We start from the raw sequence: 16,560 nt of genomic DNA, 5'->3' as shown, positions 1-16,560 counted from the left end.
AGTATATAGTAAAAAGCAACATCCTGCATCTCACATTAATCTCCTGCAAAAAAAACCATCTCTCACCATCAGGCTGACACCAGACTGGAAAAGCTCATACGGATATAAGATCCGTTCATAGTGAGACTTCAGCAGCGAACCCGTTGCCTTTCCTGGTAAGTAACCAAGACGACTAGCCACTTTTGACCATTTCTTCTCTTTAGTGACCAGTTCAAAGCCTCCTTTGCTGGCAACAATCTGAAATAAAAGTAAAACAGAAAAGTGGTTTATTTGAATGCTGCATATAAGTTGTTCCCAAAGTATATAGGTCATAGACCAAATATAAATCCCCACCAGATCATCTACTTGATTCTGCAAAATCAACAAACTCATTTCTCCCTCCAAAACCTTAACAGCATAGAGACAATTTGGATGCCTGGAACTAGACAAGAAGTCGTTCCCAAGGTGCTTGAAACAGTGTAAGTGTACTAATAACAGCCAGAAACACACACGGGTATCCTACACTTGACTATCAGTCTTACAAAAAGTATTAATTTAACCTGCTGAGCAGCCCAGCTCAGAAGTCAGAAGAGCCGGAGATCAAAACTTGAGAAGTTACACAGACTCTCTCAATAAAGAGTCAAGGCAACGGATTACTGCATGAGGTAAAAGACTTTGCTTCTTCCAAGATGAAGGCCACTTCCACAGCAATATTTGATTACTTGTTATTATCCATTGAGATACCCAATGGCCTTATAAAACCAACATTTATTTGCCTTGAAGAACGGATTTTGAGAAAAACAAGGTCAGGGTCAGCCCCAGAGAGCCCTCCTCCAAAACAGCGACTATATTTCACCCTTTTAAATTCTGCCAAGAAATCTAAATAGAATTAAAACTCAATTGTAATATTTCCTTTTTTACATTTGTGTAGCAACATGTTTCTTCAAGCTCCTCAATTCAAATGTATGATGCCATGTTTTGTAAATACTACTAACGTAACTCAAAAGGGCCCATAGCATACCACTAAGCTGTGTCATTCCCTCTTGGCACTCAGAGGGGTAAGAAGTCACTTTTGGGAAGGCATTCAGCTGACAAATACATTACCATGAGGGTAAAGGTACTATTGCATAGTTTGGATTTTTTGTTATTTTTACTATACCTAATGCATCTAAAATTATCTAAGCATTGTACAATTATTAAGAACACAAACACAGGTTCACAATCTAATCGTTAAAATACTAAAGGGAAAGGGAGGGAAAAGGAAAGCAAGTGCTGCAGCAACTGGTCTTTCACTGGGCAATGAAAGGAGCCAGGGTGGTCTCCACCTTGTCATGATGCTCTGGGATGAAGAGGTGCAGCATCCCAGTGGTCCTTGGTCCTCTGGCTGGTGACAGAGACCAGGTTGTTTATATTTGTTTTTATTATACTATGGGTTTTGGTTCTAAATGTTGAAAGCTGTTTTGCGCTTTGGAAAGGCAGGTTTAAAACATTTTAAATAAATACAAGCTTAGGACTGGAAGAAGAGCCTGACATGTCTTAAAGCCTGTTACCATTATTTAGCATTTATTATTTTATTGATATTTGTAAAACTCACAAACCAGCTATTGCCAATAAAACCATAAGTCACAGCTTTTCTGCCATGACACAACGCATATGCCATGAATTGGTATAGAAACACTAAGAAGCTGTGTACTATGAACCTTAAGTGCCCAGAAGTAAATTCTAGTAGAGTAATTGTTTTAGTCTCCTGCAGCAAGACCAACGAAGAGTCTTGCAACACCTTGAAGACTTATAAAGTTATTGTGCCTTGCTGATATAGTAAGCTATTGTCTGCTAGAACATTGTACCACAAGACTTCTTACTGCTTATGTATCAAGAAAAAAAGCAATAAAATCAACACAGGGGAAAGGAGGGGGAGTACCAATGAACACAACATATTGTACAGGCCATAAACTACAATATTTTATCATTCCCTACTGGAGTAATGAAAGCTGATCTATTTAACCACCACCACCCTACCAAATGATTGTAGATTCACACTCACCTTACTTAGTGAATAAAGATCCAATATTTTTCTCTCCACTACTGGAATTTTTAATGTAGATCCTTGAAGTTCCCAAAATTTTGCCAGTTGATCTAAGAAGTCCAACTTCACTCTAGTCATTGCCTATTAATAAACCAAGGCAGCAATGGACATCATACAAGTTAAGTATGAGAGAAGTGCACTGCTCAAGGAAAAGAACGGCAACATGCTCACAATCAGCTCATCTGTTCTGAAGGTCTCCAAAGGTTAATGACCAGAAAATGTCATATCAGAACCATGGCCATTTCAGCTCATAACAGATTGGAACATATGCTTTCTAACATTTTTTCATCTGTGGTGAATTTCTCCTTTAGCACTGACAGATGTTATTTGCAAATCAGCAGAAGTATTATGAATGAGGACAACAGACAGATCCAAGTCCAAGGAAGGATAATATTTACATACAGATCCTTCACTTTTCCTCTTTTCAGAACTTTCAAAGCCTCTTGCAAGATGTATACATATCATTTAAGCATTTTCAAATCAAGATGTAAGATATAAAGATATCAATATAAAATGAAGTTAACAAAACCAGAGTAACATCCTTATGTGCCTTATGGAAGAGTTTTATTCACTACCTGAAAGGCAATCCAAGTCTATGTCTCACTAGATCCTATTACAGTTGGTATTAGTCTTAGGATCATAGCTCTAACATATTTACTTGGAAACAAGTTCTACTGGAATCACACTCTAGGCAGGCATTCAAATGAATGCACAAACTTTGTAAGGGTCATGGGGCTATATGTGCCAGCCCCACTCTCAACATCCCCCATATACATCAGCTGTTCATTCCACCCCAACCTTCCCACAGTGGGCTGAACATGTTTAAAATCCTCCACAGTCAAAAACCCTGCACAATCAGGTTTCCCTATTGCAACTGAGTTTCCAAGTGTGTTGAGCCAAGCATGCTTATAATTCCCCTTCAAACCTGCCTGCTCAACATAGAAAGCTGAAGGGTGCAGCAGACAGGGACAACATGCATAGGGATGTTGGGACAGTACACATGCCCCCTATATAGTTTGTGCCCTTATGCATTCTTTCCAACACCCAATTACGGTTATAGTCTCTGGGAAATGTGTTTTAAATTGGAGTTATCAGACATTTCCAGTAGAGCATAAAAAGCGCTTATACTGATGTCTGGTAATAAAATGAAAGACTGTTCATAAACACTTGGAGTTACTTTGATCATGCCAATACAAATGATGAAAAAATAAAATGTTCTGGGGGCTTCTTAAGCCAGTAACCTAGAAACCAAACAAACAGGCCCAAGGCTTTAGTCAGAGTACAAATTTTGCCAATGGCTGGGAAGCTCACCTCTAATTCATTCAAACGCTGAACTCGTGGGGTAAAGCGAAAACTTTGTACATCACACGCAAAAGGAGGCTGCCAGTCCTAAAGAGAAAGGAGAACATTAGTTTCAAGATACAAACCTTCAATAAAAATCTTACGCCACCATATATATTTTCCCCATATTTTATAAACACAGGCTTTTCAGACTGAAATTGTCTTCGGCTGAATTACAACAAGGCTAATTCATTTTAAACTTGATAGGAAAGAGTCATATTGCTGGCATATTTGAGAATCTATCTAGCTTTAAAACTAGGGGCCCTAATTCTGTCAACACGTACACTCATGTGGGTCATTAACATACACAAGCAGGAGCATTAATCTGAGATCGAAGAAAACCTTCAGTTCACTCCTGCAAGACAGATAGATGTAGGCATGAAAGGAACCCACAACTGTAAGGGATACTTTGCAAAGGAAACACAAACATTCACTACATTGTAAACATGTTTAGATTCTGACCTCAACAAATGCATTTCAGGTTTTTTTCTAGTACATTAAAGTGGCCCATAAAATATTTTACCTGCCAACATTGTTCTACAACAGAAAAATCACTTGACATAAGCAACCAGAGAAGTGACTACAAACTTTCATTATTCTTCAAAAGAGCTTTTAGTGCTAAACACAGAAACATCTATAAACAAAGATAAAAAACACGTGCAATGCAATAGTTCACTAAGGTATTCAGAACAGCATACTGCTTACAGCTTCTAATAACATCAGTCAGGCAAGTTATTCATCACTGACTATAGGTTTTAAGGTATCTGCCAATATAACACGATCATGATGCAGGTGCAAAGGTTGCTAATAAGAATCAAGACATTTAAGCTGAACAGAATTGCAGATACTCCAAACAATCCTAACATATTTGCTGTGGTCCTAGAATAGGCATCTGCTTCCACAGCAACATGCCACAAGGCCAAGTAGGTGGATTCCAGAAGAACACAAGAGGCTAAAAAAACATGAAAGCTACAAAACTGAATGGTAGTTCCAGTATCTTAATAAATGCTAGATTCGTACTTTCTGATTTTTTAATCTTTATGAATTGTTGCTACTCTGTTTCAAAATTACACGTTATACTGTACTATTTTGTACTTGAGAAATATACTCTAACTTGAAAGTAATGTGCCTTGCAAACTAAAGCATAATGCTCAGCTGCAAAATGGTTAAAAACTTTATAAACTGAACTGTTATTTTACTAGAAATCTAACCTTGTCATCACAATCAAGCAGTGTGCTTTTTAACAGTACAAATAATAATCATTTCTACTTGCAATTTAGTACTGTCCTAAATAAAATCATGTTTTTTAAACACAATATAGTGACAGAACTGCAGCTTTTGTTATTGCTGATATTTTCCCGAGTCCCCAGCATGGGCCAAATGAGCTGCAACATTACTCAGGATTTGTTTCCTTCAGTAACAAGTAACAGAAATATATTTTGAAAATTAGCCACAAGCTTATTGCTAAACCCGTGAAGCCTCCAAAACTGTCACCAATCCACTTTCGAAACCCCTCACTAACATGAAGCTAGGGACACAAAAAAGGTTTCTTTTAATGACAGGTGGGGTTGCCACCCCTTCTTCTAGAAGGACTCTTCTTCCAGTACTTAATGAATACCTGCTTATGGCACAGGTCTTAAAGGTGCAGGAGTATTGCCAAAGAAAAAGACAGTTCTGACAACAGCTATTGCTTTTCTCATTCTCCAGATTATTTGGGGAGAGGGAGTTGAAAAGGGGGAACAAAGAATAAATGCTCTAGCAGGTAAAACATCTCTTGATATTAAAGAAGACAGGATGAGTAAAGGTGCTTTTCATGCAAAGCCACAAAATCTAGCTGAAATACTACACACAGAAAATACAGCAACAAAGATGGAAGACAGGATCTAGATTGACCTTGGACAGCAAAGGGGAGTGAGCAACATCCAAAGCAGGATGCAGCAACTGGATCCCATTCCCTGGATACCAGAAAAAGAGTGTTCAAAGGAAGGGCTAGAAACTTTTTCCAAAGAAAATCACCTCTCATATCTAAAGGTGATGTTTTAATCTATAGAAACAGTATAACACAGACTAGAAGAGGAAAGCATATATGATAGAATAGTTTGTTAAACTAACACCCAAGTTAACTAGTAGAGCGCCACTACTACCTTGCTGTCTCTAGGTAAAAAACAAGCAAAATGGCAATATATTTTTCTGTACCATCTTACATTTACACACGAGCCACAAGAAGTTTTTAATAGAGACTACTATACACCTCAAATTCCTGGGAGGCTTCCTTACCCTAACCTAACAAAAGCTGACCCATACAACTCTTCATGGTCTGTGCCATAAACTCTACACAGAAGGTCAACACTCAAATCCTCCCCCATTGCACAGAAAGTACTCTTACTGTACTGATGGTAGGTACTGTAATTTATACATCACTGAGTAAACTCTAAATCTTACTTGGGGGCTCCACCCCAATATCCCCTTCCCTTTTCTATTTTTCTTTTTTTTCCCCTTGTATGTATCCACCTGTTTTTGCGTTTTGAAATATCTTTACGTTATTACACATGCAAAATTAAAATCCAACAAATTAGTTAAAAAGAAAAGAAAAAAATTAGAGTTGCGCCGTCGTAAAGGGAGCCCCATAGCTCTGAATGATCGTGGCCTTTAGAGACTATAGAGGCGCTACAGAAAACCATTGCGGGCCAGCTTTGCTTATTTGGCACCTTTCACACGCGAAGTATCGCAAACCCGGCGACTGGTGATGTTACCAGGCTGGAACAGTGAAGAAATGAAGCCTGGGCAGCGACTGAAGGAAAAAGTGACTTCTCGGAAAGCCGAAACCCAGTTCCGAAGATCCAACATGCACACGCACTCCACCTCCATCCAGAGCCATTTCCCAGTCCCCGAGGAGCCCCCCCCTTTCGCATCTCCATCCCTTTCTTCCCCGGGTACCTTGGGAGGCCTGATCTTGCAAATGCCGGTTTTCTCAGCCAAGGGTCGGATACGACCGATGAAGCCGAGGGGGTCGCTGAACTCCTCCCAGCTGGGCTCGAAGACGGGGCACTCAGGCGGAGGCACGAACTCTGCCACGTAGTGAGACCCACCAGGGCCGTCGTCGTCCCCCGACATGGCGGCGCCGTCGATCCAGATGCCGCCGCCGCCTTAGGACCAGGGAGAGAACGGGCTAAGCTGGAGAGGAAGGAAGGGAGGAGGGGAGGCAAAGAAGCTCAAAGATGGGGCAGGGGGCGCAGGGACATCCCGGTACCCAGCGAGGAGTGAAAGCGCTGCTACCCCCGAACTGTGGAGCTCCTCGGAAACAGGCACTGGGGTCTCGTTGAACCCGCTCCTACGGAGGCCTCACGTTTGTTTTTGTTTCCCCCTTCGGGGGTTTGTTTTTTTCCCCTTTTCCTCCCCTTCTTTAAGCTCGCCGGAAGTGACGCGTCTGTTAAAACCCTTTCTTGCGGAAGCGAGGATGAGTATATATCCTTCCGCCTGGTTTTTTTTTAAAAAATAGTCCCGGACACCTCTCCCTCAGGGCTGAGGTGCTCCTTTCTTTAATAAGGCCCTTGTCTCAAATGCACGCTAGGTTCGCGAGTCCCCTCTTTTTGTTTCCCTGCCTTCTATGCCGCTCCTACAAAGGGGGAACAGGAGGAATAGTTAGGCCGAGGCCTTTGGGGTTCGCGGAGGAATGTGGTGAATGTTTGTGTGGAGAAAACTTTCGGCGAGCGAACTTCCGGTGCCGACAGTCCATTTCCCCCATTCCCCCCGTGTGTGAACAGATTCTGCCCCGCCCCTTTCCGTAGAATTCTCGTAGAGCCCCGCCCGCCTCCGCGAGGCATAATACGAGCCTCTCTCCTCCTCCCCCTCCGCGGATGTCGCCTCAATTGTATTGTCTCTCTTGACATGGCTCCCCTCGCCCCCCCCCGTAACCAACCACCTGGACTCCACCCACTTACAATTCCCACAGCACCTGTCACTCTTAACTGCCTTCAGAACTCCTAATAGGCACCGCCCACTCTCCGTCGCCAAAGCAACCCTCCCACCGAAGCGCCGCACCGCAGCTCCCTGGCCCCCTCATAGTCCCTCAGAGGACAAGCCCTCGTAGGGTGGTTTTAGCAATAGTCGCTAATTAAAACGACTTCTCAACACTTTGGATTGCCATGCCATTAAATAAACTTACCACTAACCAGAAAAAGACGAGTCGGGGCGGATACAAAAACACCACGGGCTAACTGACTTCAATGTTTTCAAATTGTTACATATATGCCACTTTTCCTCCACGTGGCTATTTTAAACCCTTAAAAGTGATTTTTTAACGTTTTTATTATTATATTGTGATTTTAAATTCTTGTAAGCTACCCTGAGTAGTGTACAAGAGCAGGATAAAAAATACAGCTATATATATATAAATTAAATACTGGTTTACACATACGCACTTTAATCCTGACAGTAATCCTCTGGGGGTAGACTAGGCTGAGAGAAAGCAGCCTACTTCACAGACACACTAATCCTAACCAGGGTTTAGTACAAGCGTGCCAGGGGGATTTCGCCCACCCAAGCTTGCCCAGTGAGATGCCTGGCTGAGTAGAAACTTTAATGGCAGGTTGCTGTGCAAAACCAGCTGGTGACTTTTTTCATACCACACACAACTGCATGATCATCCTCTACTGTCTACAGATATGCTCACAAAACATCAAAGTGGTAAAAGATTGACAGGTCAATTTAAAAAAGGGAAGTAGTTCCTAATCAATAGTGAATTAAGGCTCACCCCTAACAAACAAAAAAAGGATGTCAATTTGAAACCTGAACATGGAAACGGCTGCCTTCAAGTCGATCCCAATTTACGGCTAGGGTTTTCATGGTGAGCGGTATTTAGAGGGGGTTTACCATTACCTCCCTCTGAGGCTAGTCCAACCCAGCTGGCTACAGCTGCACAAGCCAACCCCTTCCCTGTCTACACCTGCCAGCTGGGGGGCAACTGGGCTCCTTGGGACTATGCAGCTTGCCCACAGCTGCACAGGTGGCAGGGCAACGTAACCCCTGAGCAACTCACTGTGGGGTGATCTTTAGCTGGCCCTTTACACCCAGGAGACACGAGCAGGGATTTGAACTCACAGACTCTAGACTCCCTGCCAGGCTCTCCTCCCACTGTGCTATACCAGCTGTAATACCTATCCTCGGCATCATTTGTTTTTAGCTCAAATATTGGCTTTAATTATATTTTGAAAATTTAAAATACCTGTTTTTAACTTTGTCTTTTACTATCATTTTAATGTTTTTATTGTAAACCACTTAGCAGTTGTATTTAAAATCAAGCAATATATACATTTTGTAAAATAAAAATAAATCATAACCTTTCTCAGCACTTCCTGGCAGCACCCCCTTCCTTTTGCTCACTCACTGCCTTCTAAAACCTGGAAGCTAGCAGTGTTTTGAATACTATGAAGATAACCTTCTTTCAGGTTATTTCACATGGAATGATGTACCCCTAGTTTTGTCATTAATCACCAACATCAACAATCTGCTTGAAACATGTATTGAAAGAACAGAAAGCAAACTATACACGCTTTTATGACTGTTCAGTCTCTTTTATTGGGTGGACAAAAGGGTTACTAATCTGCTATTTCCAGGCAGCTCCACAACAAAAGTCAAGCGGAAGGGGGGGGGAATGCTCTGATTCTGCTTTTGTCCAGGTAAAGAGCAACAACTGTATTTTCCATCCAATTTCAGGATTTATTTTAAAGATTTATAAACCAGCCTTCAGCAATGTTTCTGGGGTGCTTTCAAAAAACTTAACAATAAAATGACAATATAAATAATTCATAAAACAGCAATTAGCACAGCGAAACACAGTAAAAACTAATTGGGAAAATCCTGAGATAATAAAAAAGTATTTGCCTTACACAAAGATCTTTTTTAGTGAAATATGGAAAGGTTGTCATGCCTCATAGCATTTCTTCTTTATTCATAAAATCCAAAGGAATAATGAATGAATAGCATCCCCTGGCTCTATGCTGACAGTTGCTAATAATGTTTAGGATTACATTCTACCTTGACTATGTACAGAAATAAATTCACAGTTTTTACCATTCTGTAACCCTAACATTTACAGAAAGTTGATTCAATGTGCTCTGGCTTAGGCCTGCACAACACGTGATCCACCAAAGTGACTATTCTGTAGCCTGCCAGGTGCTTGATGACGCCACTCAATTTACTTTTTATAGTCCCAGGAGGGCAGCGAAACCAGAAAATTTTATCAGGCCCTTGGTGAATTGTCATACATAACTAATATTTGGTTTTTTATTTATTTATTTAAAATATTTCTATCCCGCCCTTCTACCCTATAATAGGGCACTCAGGGCAGCTTACAAAAATAAAATCAAACATGTACATAATAAAATTGTAAACAGTAAAATCACAAAAACATTAAAATAAATTTAAAATACATAAAATGCAATTAAAATACATAAAATACTATATAGATGTATACACACACACACATACTAAAGGGACTACAAAGGTAAAATTTAATGCAGAAGGCATAAAATCAGTGTCTACCTTCAATCCCTTCCAAAGGCTCTCCCAAGATCGTTTTCAGAAGTCTCCAGAAAACCAACAGGGAGGGCACAGAGCAAACTTCTTGGGGTAGAGTACAGCCTCCCCCTCTCTCTGTGGAATTGGCCCCTCTTCAGCCTCCTGCAAAGTGGTCCTGCTTCAGGCAGCTGCCCCACAAGAGGTGGCTGCAGAGGAAGGCTCTGAAGGGGAGCCTCACCACCAGCCTCTGGTTGAAATGGACGAGGAAGAGTGCTGCCTTTGAGGGTGGAGGGAACAGAGCTACCCATTTTTGCTGCTAGACTGTCCTTCATGTTCTTGAACGGACAGATGGGCTTGTGTTCAAGGTGCAGAGCTGGCCAGGCAGGAATCTCCCCCAAACTGTTTTTTTTAAGTGTTTTTAAATTTGTATATTTGTTTTTAATGTTTTTAATTGTTGTAAACCGCCCAGAGAGCTTCGGCTATGGGGCGGTATACAAATGTAATAAACAACAACAACAACAACAACAATGTATTCCAAAGCTTGGGGGCCACAGCTGAAAAAGCTCTCTCCCGCGTGCCTGTCAATCTAACATCTTTCACTCCAGGCACGCAGAGACAACCAGAGGCAGATGATCTTAAATCCCGGGCAGGTACATAGGGGTGTAAGCGGTCCCTCAAGTACATTGGTCCAAGGCCGTTTACGGCCTTTAAAGGTCAGAACCAGCACTTTGAATTGGGCTCAGAAACAAATTGGGAGCCAGCACAGGAGTAATATGCTCCCTGCGCAGTGCTCCAGTTAACATTCTGGCTGCTGCATTTTGAACCAACTGCAATTTCCAAACCGTTTTCAAAGGCAGCCCCACATAGAGTGTGTTACAGTAATGAAGCCTCGATGTCACCAATGCATGTGTCACTGTGGCCAAGTCAACTGCCTCCAGGAACAGACGCAGCTGGTAGACCAATTTGAGTTGGCCGAAAGCACTCCTGGCTACTGCCACCTAATATTCAAGCAGCAGGGCAGGATCCAGGACGACTCCCAAACTGCGAACCTGCTCCTTCAAGGGGAATGCAACCCCATCCCTGATGCAGTTTTTCTCTTGACCAGCAGTACTTCCGTCTTGTCTGGATTAAGTTTCAGTTTGTTAGCCCACATCCAGCCCTTCACAGCCTCCAGGCACCGGTTTAGGATGAGCACTCCCTCCCTCCAATCAGGTGGTAGGGAGAGATAGAGCTGAGTGTCATCAGCATATTGATGACATTGTACTCCAAATCTCCTGATGACCTCTCCCAACAGTTTCATATAAATGTTAAAGAACATGGGAGACAGAATGGAACCTTGCAGTACCCACAGGCCAACAGCCAGGGGGTTGAGCGGCAGTTTCCAAGCACCACTTTTTGGGTCCTGTCTGTCAGGTAGGACCGGAGCCACCGCAAAACAGTGCCATTCCCATCCCAGCTAGATGGTCCAGAAGGATACCATGGTCAATCGTATCGAAGGCCGCCAAGAGGTCCAGCAGCACCAACAGGGATGCACTCCCCCTGTCTGATGCCTGGCGTAGGTCATCAAGCCGGGCGACCAAGGCAGTCTCTGTCCCATGGCCAGGTCTGAAGCCTGATTGAAAAGGGTCTAGATCAGCCTTTCCCAACTGGTGGGCCACCAGATGTTGTTGGACCACAACTCCCATCAGCCTCAGCCAGCATTGCCAATGGTCAGGAGATGGGAATTGTGGTCCAACAAGATCTGGTGGCCCACTAGTTGGGAAAGGCTGGTCTAGATAGTCCGATTCATCCAGGAAAACTTGGACCTGAGCAGCCACTACCCTCTGAATCACCTTGCCCAGAAAGGGGAGATTAGAAACTGGGCAGAAGTTGTTAGGATCTGCAGGGTCTAACAAAGGCTTTTTTAACAAAGGTCTTATCACCGCCTCCTTCAACAATGTTGGCATAGAACCTTCCCTTAGGGAGATGTTAATTAAATATGCCAACCAGTCTGCCACTCCCCCTCTGGCAGATTTGATTAACCAGGATGGGCAAGGGTCAAGGAAACAAGCAGTGGCCCTCAATTCTTCCAGAATCCTGTCCACATCCTCAGGCTTTACAAGCTGAAAAGTATCCATAGAAAAATGACAAGAGGAAGCTTTGGGGACATCTGGCACAACTGTAGTTAATGAGGAGTCCAAGTCAGTCTGAATGCGAGCAATTTTATCTGCAAAGTGCCTCGCAAAAATGTCACAGCGAGCGACTGAGGGCTCAGAGTCTAATGTAGGGCCAGAGCCCAAAAGACCCTGGACCATCTGGAAAAGCATCGCCGGACGACACTGAGCAGATGCAATGGTGGCAGAGAAGTGTCCTTTCTTCGCTGCCACCACTGCCACATGATAGGCTCAAAAAGGGCTCTAGCCTGTGTTCGATCGGAAGCGGACTGAGTTTTTCTCCATTGTCGCTCTAGCCGTCATCCCTGCTGTTTCATCAGGCCCAAGGTTCGAGTAAACCAAGGTATATTATGAGCCTTCCCTGGTGGGAGAGGGCTCTTTGGAGCAATAGTGTTCACAGCCCAGGTTACCTCCGTATTCCAGAGATTGACCAGGGCTTCGGCAGTATCGCCAGCCATACTGGGAATATCCCCCAGAGCATTCAGGAAGCCTTCTGGATCCATGAGTCTCCAGGGGCAGACCATCTTAACGGCCCTTCATCCCTGCGAAGGTTACCAGGGGCACAAAGTCTAAACCTTGTCAGGTGGTGGTCTGTCCATGACAACGGAGTCACTAAGAACTCCTCCACCCTCAGATCACCTTCTTCCTGTCCTAAACAGAACACAAGATCAAGTGTGTGTCCTGCCACATGCATTGGTCCAGATGATATCAGAGACATCTCCATGGTTGTCATGGCAGCCATGAACTCCTGAGCTGGACCTGTGAGTCTAACCTCGGCATGTATGTTGAAGTCACCCAGGACCATCAACCTGGGGAACTGCAACACTAAAGCCGAGACCAGCTCCACCAGTTCAGGGAGGGAAACTGTTGGGCAGCGGGGTGGACAGTACACCAACAGAATCCCCACTCTGTCTCCCTGACCCAACACCAGGCACACACACTCAAAGCTGGAGGTGTTAGGGACAGGGTACCTGACAGGGGAGATAGATTCCCTGCAGACAATTGCAACTCCACCTCCCTGTCCCCTGGATCTAGGCTGCTGGAGTGCCACAAAACCTGGTGGGCAGAGCTGGGAGAAATCTACTCAGCCTTGGTCATTTAGCCAGGTTTCGGTAATACAAACAAGGTCAGCGCATTCATCCAGGATTAAGTCCTGAATTAAAGTGGTTTTATAAGTCACTGACCTTGCATTCATCAGCAGGACAGTAAGATCCAGGGAGTACCCAGCATAGCTACTAGTGTCCCAAGGGTTGGAAGGGGGACCAGAAGGGATGCAACCACGAAGATGTCTTATATCCCTTCCCCTGTAACGGCCAGTCTGCCTCCCACTGCTATTACGTTCCCTGCCCAATATTACCTCAATGGCAGGCCCCCGAGTACTCCTACCCCGGCACATGTTAAAAGAAACCTGACACGGGGGGGGGGGAGGGAGACTTGTCTAGAGGTGGCTCTTATAAAAGGGAGCTCTCTTCCCCACCCTCTGGCAGTTGTCTTCTCCCTTGTTAGCCCCAACTGGCTTCAGCTGGCACCCAGGCCTTGCAGGGAGTAGCAGCTGACACCTGAGGAAGCCTGCAGATGTAGTTTAGCAGGAGGCCACAGCAGCAAGGTGTAGGTCCTGCTGGGATTCTCTCACCTTCCTCATCTTGGTTTATCTTCAGTTGTGCAGGCCAGAGCTAACTAATTTGCTTATTGCTTTTCAAAAGAATATATTACTTTGTTTTATATCTATCGTTCAGCTGGTTCCCAAGGTGGATTACTAAAGTACAATCAAACAAATGGAAACCAACACAAATTGGGAATGTTTTCTAGCACTTGTTTCTGAACGCTATTCCTGTTTTGCCCCAGGACATGCTTTCAGTCTTAGTATTCACTAAAGATGCTTCTGGATACCATTCATCAGTTAATGAATAGGGAATGTTGTACCCTTTTTGACCTAACCCAGTATATTGAGGCATCATAGGTTAATTAAAAAGGTGACCAGAATGATATTTATTTATTGCATTTGGTTCCCACCTTTCTTCCAAGTAGCTCACTTGATTCTCCTCTCCCATTTTATCTTCACAATAATCTTGAGAGGTAAATTAGTCTGGGAAAACTCATAGCTATTCTTGATTCTTTTATTTATTATTCGCCTTTTACATTTTGTAAAGGCAATTTACAAACATATAATGGAAACAGAACATCTGCAGTCAAATTAAATTCACTTCAGGGATTATGCAGCCAGATTCTATCCATGTTTACGCAAAGTCCCGCTAATGTCACTTAATCCCAAGTAAGTGTGCATTAGGATCGCTGCTGTAAAAGCATACGTAGGGTTATATTTTTTTCCTCTCAGGCCAGGCTTCTGTCTCTTGACAGCCAAACAACATGCATAAATCCAGCAGCTGAAGTTTTTCCCAACATGCAGATTCAATTATAGAAAAAGTTTCACCTTGGACTCTAATAACTAACTAACTGGATCATATCAAACTCCATCTTTTTTACTATTTAATTTCCAACAATAGCCAGGATTACTCTGGTCACTTACAAACACAGCATGACAGCGTTTTCCTGCCATATATCCACAGTATCTTGTACTCAAAGAGATATACTGCTTCTGAACATGGAGGTTTGGTTATGAATATTAAATATATATCCCACCTTTCTTCCACAGGGCTCAAGACAGTATTCATAGGATTCCAGTAGAGCTGTACACACTATCCCACCCCAGGCTCGCCCAAGGAACACCTGACCCAGATCCAGCCCTGCAATTATGCAGGGGTGGGGCTAATGTTTAACTAGGATTTTTAAAAATTAGGGTCCAGTTTGAAATCTGGTGGTGTTGAGAACTTTTCCTGTTCTAGTGAGCAAAAAGCAGGAGAGATTCTTAAGTTGCACAACTTTTAAAGATACAGAAGACCTCTTGAAGGCTGGGTCTGGCAACCAAGAAGTCTTCTGTATCTTTAAAAGGTGTGCAGGGGGAAGGGAGAATTCCACCTTGTGGTTTTTCTCAGTACAGTGTTGCAAGAACACCTCCATTTGGTTGACTTTCTCTTCTCTGAAAGATACAGGATCAGTCTCAGGCCATGAACCTCGCAACCCAAGTGGTAACTGAGGTCATGAGCACTAAAACTGAACCTAAAGAATGTAGATTCAATTCCTGCTTCTGCCAGCAGTTACTGACTGATTCCCTGTGTGATGTTCAGCAAAGATCTCATCTTCATTTATGGTCTATAAAACAGTTTAAAATATAGAATGATAAAGACGGTAAAATACTGTATAATTTTAAAATACTATATGAGAAGTAGTTTTGGAAATGTTCAAATGAGCAATAAAAGGTTTTTTTAAAGGAGCACAATACATATCAGAACAGTGTTTTGGACTGTCTTTACATTTCCAGAACAGACCTACAGTATGTTAATCTGTTGTAGCAAAAACAACAGTCTTTTGACACCTTAAATACTAACAAAAGTATAAGGCATAAACTTTCATGGACTAAAGTCCACTTCATCAGATGTGTGAATTGTAATCCTCAGTGGGCAAGCATCTATACACACATAGAGGGAAGGCAGAGGAGTGAGTGCTTTAAGTGCTATTCAAGGTTGCTGAATTTGCTTTGAGTGTACTATTTAGCTTGTTGCAGAGTGGTTTGGGAAGCAATGTGTAAGCAATATAACCAACAAACAGTCTTGGAATGCAATCCCATCTACACTTGCATTGAATACAATGAGGCTTATTTCTGAGTAAATAAAAGCATAGGATTTCACCACTAAAGACTAACAGATTTTCAGCACAACCCTATACATGTTCATTTAGAACTAGAGTTGCCAGGCTCAGAGCCTGAGACTGATCCTGTATCTTTAGGAGAAGAGAAAGGCTGCCAAGTGCAGGTGGTCTTGCAACCCTGTAATGGGAAAAACCACAAGGTGGAATTCTCCCTTCCCCCTGCCCAACTTTTAAAGATACATTAGACCTCTTGGTTGCCAGGCCCAGTCTCCAAGAGGTCTTCTGTACAGTATCTTTAGAAGTTGTGCAGGGGGAAGGGAGAATTCCACCTTGTGGTTTTTCCCATTACAGTGTTGCAAGAACACCTGTACTTGGCTGACTTTCTCTTCTCCTAAAGATACAGAATCAGTCTCAGGCCAGGAACCTGGCAACCCTATTTAGGACTAAATCCATCTGTATTTAATGGGCTCTATTGCCAGATAAGTGGGCATAGGACTGCAGCCCCACTGAATATAGTCAGATTTATTTCCAAGTAAAGATGGATGAAAGTGCAATGTTAGCACAAACTATGCACACCTCCCTAGAAATAATTCCCATGTAACTCAGTCCCACTGTATTCAATAGTTCTTGTAAGTAAGAGAATATGTTCCCAGGTATTAGTACATAAGCTTGCAGCATTAGGCTGCGATCCTATATCCACTTGCCTAGGAGTAAGTCCCACTGAACCTAATGGTAACTGCTTCTGAGTAAACAGAGAATTGTTTTAAGGTATCACAA

The 16,560-nt window shown here is 43.0% G+C and overlaps 1 protein-coding gene across 5 annotated transcripts in view; it reads right to left on the bottom strand.

The window, feature by feature from the left end:
* Nucleotides 1-14,789, bottom strand: part of KDM5A (lysine demethylase 5A) — a 62,535-nt gene extending 47,746 nt beyond the window's left edge. For 3 of the 5 annotated variants that reach the window (XM_061638663.1, XM_061638666.1, XM_061638668.1), the window contains exons 1-4: nt 6,344-7,132; nt 3,377-3,454; nt 2,024-2,146; nt 67-237 (exon numbers count right to left, since the gene is read on the bottom strand). In XM_061638663.1, the coding sequence (XP_061494647.1) occupies nt 67-237; nt 2,024-2,146; nt 3,377-3,454; nt 6,344-6,520 (549 nt within the window). In that variant the 5' untranslated portion in view covers nt 6,521-7,132. Of the gene's footprint in view, nt 1-66; nt 238-2,023; nt 2,147-3,376; nt 3,455-6,343; nt 7,133-14,718 lie in introns of those variants that run through there. The other 2 variants (XM_061638667.1, XM_061638665.1) reach the window with 2 other exon arrangements.
* Nucleotides 14,790-16,560: the final 1,771 nt, after the last annotated feature.

The sequence above is a fragment of the Rhineura floridana genome, chromosome 8, assembly GCF_030035675.1.
Source record: "Rhineura floridana isolate rRhiFlo1 chromosome 8, rRhiFlo1.hap2, whole genome shotgun sequence".
Taxonomy (NCBI): Eukaryota; Metazoa; Chordata; class Lepidosauria; order Squamata; family Rhineuridae; genus Rhineura; species Rhineura floridana.
This window is presented reverse-complemented; position numbering and strand designations above follow the sequence as displayed.